Below are 15,420 nucleotides of genomic sequence, written 5' to 3'. Positions count from 1 at the left end.
CCAACTTTGGGTGAAAGCCAATGAGTTTTAGAATCTGACATATTAAGTATAACTTCTTGGTAGAAACTGCCAGTAGGAATTCCAAGAGGAAATGTCCATCAGGGCTTTGTTATAAATATGATCTGTGCCTTAACTTCACTTACTCCTGCCTTGATTTACTTTTTCCTATTTTCTTTTGTTCTAATATTTTTCATTAAAAAAAAAACATATACTGTAATCTCACAAATCTGTTTGGAAAAAAGTGGGGAACAATAAATATATATTAAAAACAGCACCTCAGGCAAGAGACAGATGTGTTAGTTCCCATTTGCCCCTGCCTTGTCTAAGCCTGTAAGGGAAGAATTATCAAATTCACTTTTACAATGTGAGGAAACTGGCTTTGAAAAGCCAAATCTGCCACTGGTACCAGAGCTAGGATAGCAGGAACAGCACCCACATTTTTCTGGCTCCCAATCTGTGCTCTTCAACACAACCCTACACAAAGGTTTTCTTCTAGAGATCCTGCCATCCAAAGTTCTAGAACCAGGAGGAGTCTAACTGCAAGTGCATCCTGGATATATTCTGCTGCTCTAAGCCTGGTGAGCCTACACATGTACTGACAGTCTGCCTTCGTCATACCTTATCCCCTCTGGGAGTGGGTAAGTGACTGAAGGCTACCCCTAAACGTTGGTCTTGTGGGGTGTGGTCCAGAAAGCTCCCTTTCTCTGGCACAGTGCCTGGCACATAGTGGACATACAAGTTGAATTGTAGCAATGAAGTGGTCATCATTCTGTCTGTATAACTCAACTAAATCTTTATTATTAGCAGGGATGGATCTTTCAGAAATCTCTAAACTAGCCATTATCCAGTTGTGAATACAGAAATAGCCCAGAAGTTCTGCTCTTGTGTTCTTCTCACTCTCTAGCTCTGAAGCATGCGGTAGTCACTCCTCATCACTCTTAGAGGCTACCGTGCTCCCTTGGTATGAGCAGGATGGCTGGAACATAACTCTACAAGGAGCATTTAGCCTGGGACACATAAAAGGTGTTCACCAAATGTTACTTCCTTTACTTTTACTTGCTGAGTCCTATTATATTTACTTCATTCCCTATCTCCCAATCTCAGAAAGTGTTTTGTCTAAGGACAGTAGCTAATGACCACAAAAGGTTTGAAAGTTAACAGAAGTGATGTCAAAAGATAGGGTGACAATACTAGATATGAGACCGCAGAGAGAACAGAAGACAGATGAGAACAGGATATTGGAAACACATTTATCTTCAGGGTAGGCTGGAACGTGGAAGATTGCACCTTTCAAACACAACTATGGCAATATTTCTGGTCCTATATGCTCTTCTAGGACCTTCATATTCCCCATGAAGAGGTGAAGTCTATTTCTCCTCCCTTTGAAGCAGTTGGGGGGATGTTATGACTGTCTTGATGAACAGAATTCAGTGGAAGTCATTCTGCATAACTTCTGAGGCTAGCTCATAAAAGGTAATATGGTTTCTACTTAGTTCTTTGTCAAGATGCTCCTTCTTGGAATGTGGCACCACATTAGAAATCCAAATTAGCCACCGCAGAGCGACCAGATAGAAAGGTCCTCAGCTAACAGCCATATGAACTACAGATTTGTGTGAATAAGCACTCTTATTTCAACTGCTAGCCTTCCAACTTCTAGCCTTCTTCCAACTGAGGCCCAGATATTGTGGAACAAAAATAAGCCATTCTCTATGTATCTTGACAAAATTCCTGACACAAAGTCTGTGAGATTAATAGATGGCTTTTTTTTTTTTTTAAGATTTGTTTTTTTTTAATGTACTCTCTACCCCTGATGTGGGGCTTGAACTCATGACCCTGAGATCAAGAGTTGCACGCTCTAATGCTGAGCCAGCCAGGTGCCCCAACAGATGGCTGTTTTATGCCACTAAGTTTTGGGGTGATTTGTTATATAGTCATAGTAATTGGAACAAGGAGAAGAAAAGCAAAGGAAAATATGTGGAAGGATAAGACCAGAGAAGTTCAGGGAGAAGAGAAGGATTAGAATATTCTGTAAGTTGTCAAAGAGCAATCAGGACTAGTTCTAATGGGTAGCAGTAGGAAAACAGGTTACAGATGGGTATGAGAGATTTTTTAGGCATTAAAACTTACCAATGACAGAATACATTCCCTTAGTAAGTAATGAGTTCCCTGTCAAAAGAGATATTAAAATATAGACCAGATGAGGTTATTGAAGAGATTCACACATGAATAGAAGACTGGATTAAGGTAACATTAAGGCTCCTTCCAATCAACAAAATGTGACAACAGATTAGATCTGGGATACAAGGAAGAGAGATGAGGCAGAGATGACGATGTCTGGAGTCTGATGAGGTCATATATATAGAGACTTAGAGAGGATTAAAATAAATTCTTTTCCATTCCTTTTGCTTCTTCCCCGGGTGATTGCTAATGGTTTCTCCCACCTTCTACCTCCTCTCTAATATGTTCTCCACCAGGTATTCTTGATACTTGATTAATGCTCTCAGAATATGCTTCTTAGCAAGTCACCTCAAAGGGTTTTGATGACACCACTACCACCACATCTTGGCAAGTCATTTTATATAGTTCACACAGTACTCTTACACTTATTATCTAAGTTGAACCTCCTAACAACCTGGGGGGCACTAAAATCACCACTACAGACATCTCACAATGAAGCTCAAGGAAGTACTCCACTGGTTCTTCATCTATCTCTCCCATGATGTCTTGGCTTTAGCTCTTTTCTATATTTGCCTTTCTCTCAGCTCTAAATTTTCCAAATTTTCCTGTCTTTCAAGGTCTATATTAAATTTTAGTCACTCTAGGGAATCGCTAATTCCTACAACTAAGAGTGGTCTTTCCCTCCTTTTAACTCCATCGATAATGATGTAGTAACAGTAGCCAATGTTTACTAAGCATGTACTACGTGCCAGGCAGTGTGCTAAGTGCTTCCATGTGTTATCTTCTATCCTCTGTATCACTCTCTGCCTTATACAGTGGGTCTTGGTATACGCGTCTTCTTTCCTCTACCAGTTGACGAGGTCCTTGAGGACACAAGTGATGTCTGAGTCATTTCTGCTTTCTCCCAAGCTTAGCACAGCGCCTGGCACAGAGCAAGTGCTACATAAATATTTGTTTAATGCATGAGTGAATAATTCAGGCAGGCAGAGTTAAAGTTTACCTTTGCCTGAACAAATGGTTTTCAAGCACCCTTAAACACTTGAGAAGCACTCATTTATATCCACATAGTTAATGAGCTAAATTATAAATCATTCTTATCTTTTTGTGACACCGGTTTCCAGGGGCCTTGGCTAGAACCCATTTTGTTAGTGTGGTTTATGGATATGAAAATAAAACCCACAAATACATATAACAACAAACTCCTTTTTGTGTAAATACATTCTAGAATTCAGAATAGTCTTCTCCAACCAGTCAAAATTAGCTAGGTTTTATGAGCTCATCTCCTTACATGAGGACTGTGAACTCTAACTGTGGATCTACTGCTTCCTAGCCCTCTCCCTGTAGTGCCTAGTACGGTTATGGACTAGGAAGTGATTGCTGACTCAGTGAAAGGGCTGTGTTGGCTGCAATTTATAATCACTCATTACTGTTCAGATCCAATTATTCAGCTAAGGAGTCAGCATCCTTGAGGGGGCCTCTGTAAGTCTCAGACAATTAAGTCAGTTGAGATGCTGCCCTGAGATTTGAAAACTATCCTTTTCTCTTTGCTACTTAAAGGACAAGAATGGAAAAGTGACAACAGTGAAGGCCAAACAAATGAGCATTTTTGAAAGTCCTATTACAGAGGGGTGAATTCTGCTTAAGTGATTAAGAATTATAACTCGCAAAAATTTCTTGGATTCACATTCTGGAGGAATCCTAACATAAAATAAAAATAAAATAAATAAAAAAAATAAAATAAAATAACAGGATTTTTCAGCAGAAGATCATAATTTCAATTTTTACTTAAATACAAGTTTAAAACCAGGCCTGGTACAAAAATCATCCATCTTTCCCCCACCCCCTCCCATGCCGGTGCTGAAGCAAAGATTACTAACATAACCCCCCGACACCCAAATTGTCTTTCACAAAACCTAGGTAAAAATGAGAAGATTAAGGGCACAATAGGAGTAGGGCAAAGGCAGCCCTGCTGTAATCACCGTCACAAAGGCTGGGCCACCAGCAGACTGCAGTGTTTACCCAGAGCCCTGGGCTAATCAGTGTACTTAATTATCTCAGGGCTTGCCAGCTCCTAAGAAGCGATTTTTGAAGGCCTCTCTGGCTCCTCTTTGTCTTTCTATTCCTGCTGGTCATAAAAGAGCTTTGACAACAAGGCTTCCTCAACTTTCTGGCTCCGGTTGGTTTGTCCTGATAGCCAAAACAGGCATTATGTGAATGACTCTGATACAACAACAGCCACACTACTTTTCTTGCCAGATACAGTGTGACCTTCTAGAGAGAAACTCTGACACATGTAACAAAGTGCTTTCAACAGGCCATTGTAGCTTGTAGTTTAGAAATAAAATTTCCATGAAGAAAGGAGAAGTAGTCTGAAATGGTCTTGTAAAATATCAGAGGCAAACTAATCTGAAGAAGTCGGAAAGCCGTGTATTCTTGTGGCTTGGTGGCGTTCAGGAAATGTTGAGGACTGAAGGATGAGGAGAGCAGCAATTAGGGATCCTTCTTTCACCCCATTCACAGAAGCGGCTGATACTGATCCTGCTAAGAATTTCCTAGGTAAATTAAGCCAGGAAACCACTGGGACCTTTTTTCCTAGAATAATCTGGTTTTATAGCAAGGCCTACTAAGAGAAATTGGTTGAGTAACTAAAGATGGAGAAGGAAATTATAAGGGGAAAAAAATGGACCAAGGACTCTCAAAAACCACCATGTGTTAACCACTGATTTATTTAAAATCCAGTTGCACATGAACATAAAAACAATATACATATATACAAAGACATTGGTCTACTTGGATAATCCTTAGGCATAGTTCCTCTATGGAAAACTGCTTATATTCCCTACTCTGGAGATAATACCATCTACCACTCACAAATTTCAAGTTAGAAGCCTGGGAGCCATTAGATTCCTCTCCACTTCCTTTTACTTCCCATGCCACCAAGCTCTATGCCATCTCTCTTACATATATTTCATCTCCTCTTAATGCATTTGCTCTTATTTCTGCTGTTCCCACAGCCCTCAACAGTTCCCACTTGCCTCATGCAAAAGTCTCTCCATTATTCCTTCTACCTCTAGGTCATGCCATTCCAGTTCTTTCTACACTTTTCACTTAACAGAAACGTGATCCTGTTACTCTCTCTTAAACAACTTCAGTGACTTTCCACAGCTCTGTGTAGCACATAAGCTCTTGTCTCCCTTTTGGCCCCCTAGGAGTTAACATCTATGGGATTCATTTAATACTTCAACTCCTGTCACTCTTCATAGTTACCCTATTGCACAGCTACATCAAACTGAGCATGAGAAAATATCTTGTCTATCTGTATCTCTTGGTTTGGGTTGCTTCCAAACCAGGCTCTGAAACAAGGGTATGGGTACAAGTAGTTTACTTGCGAGGAAGCCGAGGACAGAAGGAGGGAAGGGAGAAAGCCGATCAAGGATGTGTTACCACACAGCTTACCACCAATGCCCCTCTGACATACTGCACAGAATGCCTTGGAACTGGCTCACTGAGGGTTAGCGGAGCTGCAGGGTAATGCACCTATTTACTCCTAGAGAGTCACTCCTGGAGGTATCAACTCCCTGGCACTTGTAGCAAACAGCTACTTGTCCAGAGAATATCCCCAGGCAGGCAGAGAAATTCAGGAATCTGTTGGCAGGCAACCTCCAGGGGTGCCAACGACAGCAATAACATCTGCTACATCACACAGTGCACGTATTATGTCCCCTTTCTCTGCTGCATTTTTCCCGCTATTGTCTTCCTGGGTCCTTTAAGATTTAGTTCATTGAAACCCTTCTTGACCTCCTGTTGGAGTGCTTTACTTCTGTCTCTGTGAACAGTCTCTTCTGCGGCAGCTGTTAGTTTACAGGTCTGACCCCAGACCAGACTCTGGGCTCCCTGAGGGCAGTATCTTGGGTACATGTCTTGGCGTCTGACACAGGGCAGATGCTCAGTGAATACTGGAAGAGGACATGACTATGTGTGTTAAAGAGAAAGGGATCCTGTATTGCATATATGTAATTGAGAAAATCTTAAAAGAAATTAAATATAGGTTCCTACCATTTTGAATTATACGAAGTCAAGCGTGTAGGCGAGAGTGCTGAGTAGGAATCTTGTATCTTAATTCAAATTAGTTTGGCTCAGTTGCTTTCCCTATAGAAGTGGCCTCTAAGCTTCTTTTCAAGCTCCACAGATTTCAGGTGACTAAATCTGTGTGTGTAAGTGAAAGCTGAAGCCCACAAACTGCACAACAAACACATAAGGAAAAGCTTACGTGTGTGATATTCATCTGGATTTAAGGAAAGAATATAGGTGACAAAGACTTGGGATGCTGGCAGGTTTATAATGCTGTGTATACAAAAGAACCGCTGTCAGAAGGGGTCTCCTGGGTGAGAGGATACTTCCCAACGAGCAGCCTGGCTATTGCACGGGGCCTAGCCAGGCAGCATGGCCAACCCCAAGTTGGCAGGCGCCAATGCCCTGGATGGAACCCCATTCCTTCTGTGAGCCTCTCTGTGGTGTGGTACCACTTGATCATACTTGGGTTATAGACCCACGAAGAGCCACTTCCTAAGTTATCACTTAATCCCTGGAAGGTAGGCTCTGTCTGCACTTCTAGAAGGGAATGCTGAATATAGGTTATGCTTGGCCTCCCGGACTTTCAGGTAGTCTTAATCTTCTTAGAAATGTGACTAGGGGACAGGGAGGTTAACATAAAGAAGTAGATGGGTTTTGGGGTTCTATGTATAACAGACTAAAAAAATATTAAGCTGGTTCATTTCAGAAAGCAAATTCTCTCTTTTAAAATATTCTGAACATAGTCATTGGCATTCTGTGTACATTGAATATGGATGGATATTTCTTAAGCACCTAGACTTTAGAAGTTTCAAATTTTTAATTTTTATTTTAGTTTTAATTTTCTTCTTGACATGTCCTTAAAAAACCATACAATTCTTTCTCTAACAAATCGGTGGCATAAAAAAAAGAGGCAGAAGGGAAAGAGAACTATTATAGAATAAGAGAGACTTAAGAGACATAACAACCAAATGACACCTGAAATTTGGATTCTGGTTCCAAGAAACTTAAGGTAGAAAGATGTCTGAGACAGCGGGGAAAAGTGAACATAGACCAGGTATACTACAAAATTACTGTTTATTATGCTAGGTGTGATAATGGCATCAGAGATACATGCTTTAGTATCTTCCCTGAAGTGAACACCTGAAATTTGTTATAACATGCTCTAGCTATAACTCCCCTCATCTGAAACAAAAACCCAACAAAACAAAACAAAAACCGAGGAGGTGTATAGGGGGATAAAATAAGACTGGAAAAATACTGATAATAGTTGGAGCTAGAAAATGGATACTATCAGGGTTCATCACTGTACCCTTTCATTTTAGGAATGTTTGCAAAAGTATATAAAATACAAACAAAATGGGTTACAGCAAAAAAAAAGAAAAAAATTATATGCAGTGCTGTTCAGAATTTAATTGTAAGAAAATTATTTTACTAAACATTCTTAATATGCCTGAGGGCTATGTCATATTCCTATCAGAAACACTGAATCATTATTGCAAATAATTCTTAATTGGTGAGAAGGGAAAGAAAAGAACATAATGGGGGTTTACTCTGCCTGTCCTAGAGAATTATTGCTTTTGAGGATAGTATACAGGATAAGGGGAGGGGTCTAATGAGCCAACCAGGACAGCAGCTGTCCCTGGCACACTGGCTATGATTATGTCCATAGCGTAGAGGCCACTTTTGGGCAACCAACTTGTGTAACAGAAACCTGAGTAAGGTAGAGGGCCCACAGTGACCACCCCCCATGGTGAATACGAATAGGTCCATTAGACCACCCACCTCAGAATAGCCATAAGCCCCAGCTGACCAATGGGCTACTTAAAACCAGGCACAGGTACCAAAACCAGAAAATTCCATATGTTCCCATACCTCTTCACTACTCCCTCCTTAACTACAGCCCCCCACCACTGCCTCATGGCAGACTGTCTCTCCTCTGCTGTCCCGCCTGCTGCTCCCTGCAGTATATTCAGTAAAATTTATCTCCTTTGTTCTGCCTTGGGTGAATTCTTTCACTACCCATGCCACTGGCCTCCCCCTAGTCAGGCTGTCTGTCCTACACATTGGTCATATGTAACTTCAGGGAGCTACTATTTTTGGATGGCTCCCTTCCCTTATATATGAAGGTATCTTGGAGAAAGAGACAAAAGGGGGAAAATAAACAAACCTAGGAGGCTGTAAATAAAGCATGTGAACACAGTCACGGACGCTAGGAGGCTGTGCTGTATTGCACTGAGGGTCTGGCTTGATCTGGTGTAGGCTTTGTTTTTGACTCACTAACTCAAGGAAAATCATTTGATTCCCCTGAATTTCAGTGGAAGTAGGACTGGATGCTTTCTAAAATCTCTTCCAGGGGCGCCTGGGTGGCTCAGTGGGTTAAAGCCTCTGCCTTCGGCTCGGGTCATGATCCCAGTGTCCTGGGATCGAGCCCCGCATCGGGCTCTCTGCTCAACGGGGAGCCTGCTTCCTCCTCTCTCTCTGCCTGCCTCTCTGCCTACTTGTGATCTGTCAAATAAATAAATAAAATCTTTAAAAAAAAAAATCTCTTCCAGCAAAGATAGTTAAGTGTATGATACCAAGAAGAAAAACAGACTCTGACAGGAGCATGTAGCCAGGGAAAGACAAGAAATATAAGGCTAGTCTCAATATGGGAGACCAATAAGGACAAAGGCAGGGCAAAGAAGAAAAGAGGCCAAGATGACCACTTGTATCCCTATGAAATGACCTCAACATGGGCAAAATTTAAGAGATCTTTCCAAAGTCAAGTCCAGACTGATATCAAGTAGAAGCCTTACCTTCTGGTGACAGCAAAGCACAGCATGCACATTCCATGTAAGAGTTCTGCAGCATGCTGCAGAAACATGGCCATCTTGGGATTCTCATCCACTGGTCCTTGCACCGAGAGGAAGCAGCCATGAAGCTTGTTGATCAGACCTATGTTCACCACGTAGCTAGATGTAGGAAGAAACATCTGTGTTATCAGTCTGCACGGGCTGGCAATATCTTCAAAGATAAGTTTGAAAAACACAGGCTTAGACCCCTCTAACAAGCAAACAACACAGGTCTGGGTAAAGCATCTCAACTAATAATTTCCTTAGATTTAGTCCTGAATAATCAGCTATTTCTGTAAGTGATTCTCTTCCCTCTTTGGGTTAGTCTGATCCTATTCTTCAAGAAAGATGAGTGAAAATGATTATGTGATCATTTTTAGTGGTCTAAAGAGTCTGTCAATAGTTGAAATGACTTATAATTACCTCTACACTTTTGAAAAGCAATACTTTTATAAAGTACCAGACAGCTAATTCACTAGAATGTAGGGATTCAGAAAATAAGATGATGCTACCCAGATATACTCTTGTTACAACCCAAATTTCTAATGCCAAATGTAGGTTCTCTATTTTTCAAAACCTCATCACCATTAAAAGTATAACAGTGAGAATCTAATTGCTTTCTGTTATAAAAAGTACCAGTCTTGACAGTTGACAACATTTAAGAAGTCACTTTCAGGGGTGCCTGGGTGGCTCAGTGGGTTAAGCCTCTGCCTTCGGCTCAGGTCATGATCTCAGGGTCCTGGCCATGGTCTCAGGGTCCTGGGATTGAGCCCCACATCGGGCTCTCTGCTCAGCAGCGAGCCTGCTTCCTTCTCTCTCTGCCTGCTTCTCTGCCTACTTGTGATCTCTTTCTCTCTCAAATAAATAAAATCTTTAGGAAAAAAAAGAAGCCACTTTCATCTTTTCAGCCCAATATTATTGAAAATAGTATTTTAAGATTATGAATGACTTTGTAGATAAATCAGCCTTAGCTTAGAGATTTTATACTGATTCAGTGCTCTTGTATATGAAAAGAGCAGGACTTTGAATACGGAGAAAATCAACATGTTAACTTCTAGCAATAAATGCAAAGGAACTGATGCTTCCATTCATACGTGCACTGTAATCCCCATCACTATTCATTTACCAATATACCTTTTTGTAAAAGTAAGGAAAATCTGATGAATAACTCTATCTGGAGCTTCTTCTAAGTTTACTACTACTTAGAAGGTTCAATATAATGCCTCCTTTCTCCTCTTATATTAGGAAATATATTCACCCAGACTACTCAACATCTCCTATAGTTTTAAAATTGGCAAGTTTGAAATGATGACCACCAGATCTATTCTCTTGTAATGAAGGAAACTGACAGATACATGCACACAATTAGGATATTATCATATTCTGATTTAATAGAATCAGACTAAAAAATGGACTCTTACATTTGCACAAAACTTTTCAATTTAGAAGATGTTTTATATTAATCATCCCAATGAATTATCCCAACAATCCCATGAGAGAGCAGATAGTGACAGTTTGGTTTTTGTCCACTTAGCATATTCTCCTCTCCTATTCCACGTAGTCCTGGTGGGATTCTTAAATATTGTGTTCTCCTACAACAGCAGAAGTTAGTATGTACTCCATGACAGTCATAGTATTCATCAGCTAGGTCATAACAACAAGTTCTAGGATGGTACATCACCTAAAAAGGACCATTCAGGATCTTCTGTGGGATTAACAGAAGACCATAGGATGAATCTCTTTTCTCTGGGGATATCTAAACTGAGAGATATGAACCTGGGGTTTGCTGGTAGCTAACTTACTTGTTACACAAATATATGCTTAAGGATGAAGCCAAGCAGAGACAAGTCGAAGTGAAAAAACAGACAAAACCCAGATGGTATAACTGGAGTCTTAGCATCTAGCTCTAAACTTCTACCTTTCCAGTTAGAGAAGCCATTTTACTAGCCTTTTTTGCTTAAGTTATTTCAGGTTAAGTTTCCAAAAGAGTTCTTACCACAGAAAGTGAAAAAATTACTTTTTCTGATTATAAAAGTAATACAGGCTCATTATGAAAATGCATATAGCAAAGAAAAGCAGGAAAAAACAGAATAAGTTGGCCATAATTTCACTAAAGACAGCCACAATTTGATATGTTTCCTTTTTTTTTCATTTGATTTTTTTCTCTATATGATTGACATTAAATTGAATTTTATTCAACTATTTTAGGCATTTTCTAAATCATGAAAAGTATCTTTGTAAGCATTACTTTTTAAGCCTTTAAAAACTATATTATTGAAAAGTTTTAACATAAACCAAAGAAACACGGACTAGGATAACAAACACCCATGCATTTATCATTCATCCCTGATCACCAACAACCATGGACAATCCTACCCATCCAGACCATCCACATCTTGCATTATGCATAAGCATGTCTAAGTCATTACATAAATTTCATTCATAACTGTTTTACTTTGTATCTCTAAAAAATAAGAACTTGAAAAAAAACCCCACAATACCATTACATCTGAAAATAATAATAATTCTTAGCACCATCAAGTAACTAGTATTCAAAATTCTAAAAGTATCACAAAGTCTTAACATTTTTGGTAGTTCTTTAAAAACTTAGGATCCAAATAAGAATCATACATTATAATTGTTTACTATATCTTTCTAAGTCTCTTCTTACTCTGTATGTTACCCCTCCATCTCTCTTTTCTTCCTTTGCAAATTTATTTGTTGAAAAAATCTGGTTGTTTATTTTATAGTTTCCTGCAATCTAAATCTTGCTGATTATATCCCTGCCATGTCATTTACCATATTTTTTTAAACTATGTATTTCCTTTAAAGTGATCTAGATTCTAGAGATCTGATTGCATTCATGAACATCATTTTTTTTTTTTTTAAATGGGTGAATAATTTCCTACCAGTGGAACTTTTCTGGAGCTTCTGGTAGTTTTCAGTATCCATCACTATAAACCATGTTGGGATAAACATTTTGTGTACAAATCCTTGCCAGACTTCAAGTTATTTTCTAGAAGTAGAATTACAGAGCCAAAGAGTATGCAGATTTTCAGAGTTCGTGATTTTTTACATTAAAAAAATCTTGAATCAATTTATAATCCTCCCTGTAGGGTATGAGAAAACCACATTCACTCTGTGGGGGCTGATATTATTATTCCCATCTGATAGATGAGGAAACTGAGGCTCAGGGATTGTGAAGTACTAGGCTAGTCAGGAGAGATATAATATCCTAAGGTCTTCTGACTCCTGATAAGAGTGTTCTTCCCACAAAATACACTCTTGCCTTACTGAGGTATGAGTTATTGTTGTTGTTGTTTTTCCGGGTGGGTGGGGAGGAGCTGAGGGAGAAGGAGAGAGAGAATGTTAAGCAGGGTATGGAGCCTGATGTAGGGTTTGAATCTCACAACCCTGAGATCATGATCTGGACAGAAACCAAGAGTTGGAAGCTTAACAGACTGAGCCACCCAGGCGCCCTGAAGTATGAGTTTTTTAAACAAGAATGGGAAATATTTTCTCAGACCATTCCTGAGACTAATAATGACCACACAAAACTTCAAAACCATCTAGTTTTGAGATGAAAACGGCTTAACTAGATTTCCTGTACTGATCTTGAAATAGCCAGAAAGGAGGAAAGACTTCTAGAATGAACGAAGCAGCATAGAAAAATCAAACCAAACCATAATGAACACTATTGAGCAGGTGGTCCTTTCTGAGCATGGTCTCCTTTGGTTACTGAGGGCCATCAATGGTGCCTACTGAGTCTGACCAATGTTTTTCTAAACTTCCTGGGTCCTGAATCTCTGCTCTGGCAATCTTTAGATGATTGCCCATGAAGACAAACTAAATGTCTCTGAAGGATCAGTGTAGAAAAATTCATTTTGCCAACTTCACAGTTTTGAGGGAAGAATGTTGAATCTCCCAATGGATGTTGGGATCAGCAGCGACATATCTTTTACACTAACTGTTAGCCTGAAATTATAATGTTGAGACTGTTACCCATATATAAGTTGTAAAACTTTAACACGGATTTCTTAGAATATACATTCTGGAAAAGAGGCTGCTATGAATGCTCCAGGAAATGGGCCTCTCCATTTATTTTACCATTTGAAATTAAAAATGAGTCCCTCTGCAGCTTTTGCCCCTGGAATGTGTAAGCTGCAAGACTATCTATCTCCTCTTCTTTGCCAACCCTTGCTCAGCTACCCACCTTTGCCCCAACTGAAATGTCCGAAGGGGTTCTATTTCTGAACTAGGTTTAGTAAACTCATGATATTCCATGGTTTCAACTATCCTCGATATGTCAATAACTCCCCATTCTCTATCTTTGGGTCTACTTTTCTGAACTTCTTTCCAGAAGTTCATGGATATGTTCAAACAAAAACTCATCAACTCTTCTCCTGAAATCTGCCAACATTGTCTAATTGAATGTCACCAATTCATCCCATAAATGATGCAAGAGATGTGGGGGGATAACTATTTGTAATCATGCAGTAATCCACTTAATTATTTCTAATATATATGGATTATTAATAATATTGATAATAAATATTATTATTATTCCTAATAATATATAATTTCTAAATATGATACTGATGCTAACCCCAAGGACCTTTTAGAGACTGACACCTAATAATTTCTGTAAGAGGGATGTTCAAAGTATTACTACAGTTTAGCAGGAAGACCTAATTTTGGCTTAATGGGTCAGGTTATTTTGGAGGTCTTCAAGTCTTTAAATGCATTCCCCAGTATTCTGGAAGTTGAGAGACAGAATTTGGGTCACATATTTTTGAGGGGCAGAGATCTAGCCAATGTAGTGTGTTCCAGCAGCAGTGAGCTCCTGGATGGAACACTATGAATGGTTAAACACAATTCATGATAGAGCAGCTCTTGATTTTGATAGAAATAGCAGCTTTTCAGTTTTGCAGTGCTCTGTAGGAGTCATTTCCTGAGATCTAGTCTAGAACCTGCTCTTTCAGTCCTTGCAACAATTTGGTAAGCACATAACTCCATGTATTAAATTCTTTCTGCTTAAAATAGTTTTGATGATTTGTTTCCTACAAATGAATTCTGATTATAACAAAGGCCAATAAACAATGTTCACCCTCACTAGTGATAAACACAATGTAAATGAAGATGACACAAAATGCCATTTCACACATCAGACTGGCAATTCATAAGTGCGCTAACATAAAACTCTGATAAAGATATGGGGAAATGGAACTGTTATCCTTTGCTGATGAAAAGTGAAATTTGTATACTTATTTTGGAGAACAATTTGGCATTACTTGGTAAAGTTAAACATGCATTTATCATTGCATTCATAAATTCCCATTATAAACATGTAAACTCAAGAAACTCCCATTTAGGTGCAAAAAAAAGAGTTCTACAAGGATGTTCACTACATCATTGCTTGAAATGCTGAAGAAGTAGAAATTACTGTCCTCAGGTGGAAAATGGATAAGAAAACTGTGAATCTATACATTTAAAAGAATCTGTAGAGCAGTTAAAATGAATTAATCAGATGTATATACATTAACATAAATAAATCTCAACAACATGTTGGGTGAAAAAAGAAGACAAAACAGTATGATGGCATTTATGCAAATTTTAAATACATGAAAAAATAGAAGGTAGATAATGTACTTTATGGATATCTATTTGATCTTTAAATACAGATGTACAAATAGTTTATACATATGTTTACATAAACATACACATATTTTTATAGACTGCATATATATAAAACATATATACACACACATACATATATATTATAAAAACATGCATGGGAATGATATACACAAACTAACATAGTGATTTACCTCCTGAGAGGGAGTAAGGGGAAAAGCATGAAGATGGGAAGTTAGCTGCATCTGCGACATTTGGTTTTCTTATAAATAAGAAAAAAGATCTAAAGCAATATAAAAAAATGTCATCAGTTACTGAAAAATGTTATCAGTTGGTACTTAGGTGTTAGGTGTATGAGACTTTTAATGTGCTCTTGAATTTGGTTTGCTAGTATTTTGTTGAGAATGTTTCCATCTACCTTCATTAGGGATATTGGGCTGTAGTTCTCTTGTCTTGTAATTTGTTTTCTGGCTTTGGTATCTGGGTAATGCTGGCCTTGTAAAATGAGTTTGGTAGTGTTCCCTTCTCTTCAGCTTGTCTTGGAACAGTCTGAGAAGGATTGGCATTAATTCTTTAAGTGTTGGTAGAATTCGCCAGTGAAACCATCTGGTCCTGAGCTTTTTTCTGTTGTGTTTTTGATTATTGATTCAATCTTCTTACTTGATACTAGTCTGTGCAGATTTTCTATTTCTTTATGATATAT

At 38.8% G+C, this 15,420-nt stretch overlaps 1 protein-coding gene across 3 annotated transcripts in view; it reads right to left on the bottom strand.

The window, feature by feature from the left end:
* SCAPER (S-phase cyclin A associated protein in the ER) overlaps positions 1 to 15,420 on the bottom strand; it is a 460,910-nt gene that overhangs the window by 49,844 nt on the left and 395,646 nt on the right. For all 3 annotated transcript variants that reach the window (XM_032865126.1, XM_032865127.1, XM_032865128.1), the window contains one exon: positions 9,048 to 9,203. In XM_032865126.1, the coding sequence (XP_032721017.1) occupies positions 9,048 to 9,203 (156 nt within the window). The remainder of the gene's footprint in view (positions 1 to 9,047; positions 9,204 to 15,420) is intronic.

Source organism: Lontra canadensis, unplaced genomic scaffold (assembly GCF_010015895.1).
Source record: "Lontra canadensis isolate GAN:19392208 unplaced genomic scaffold, GSC_riverotter_1.0 scaffold28, whole genome shotgun sequence".
Lineage (NCBI taxonomy): Eukaryota > Metazoa > Chordata > Mammalia > Carnivora > Mustelidae > Lontra > Lontra canadensis.
This window is presented reverse-complemented; position numbering and strand designations above follow the sequence as displayed.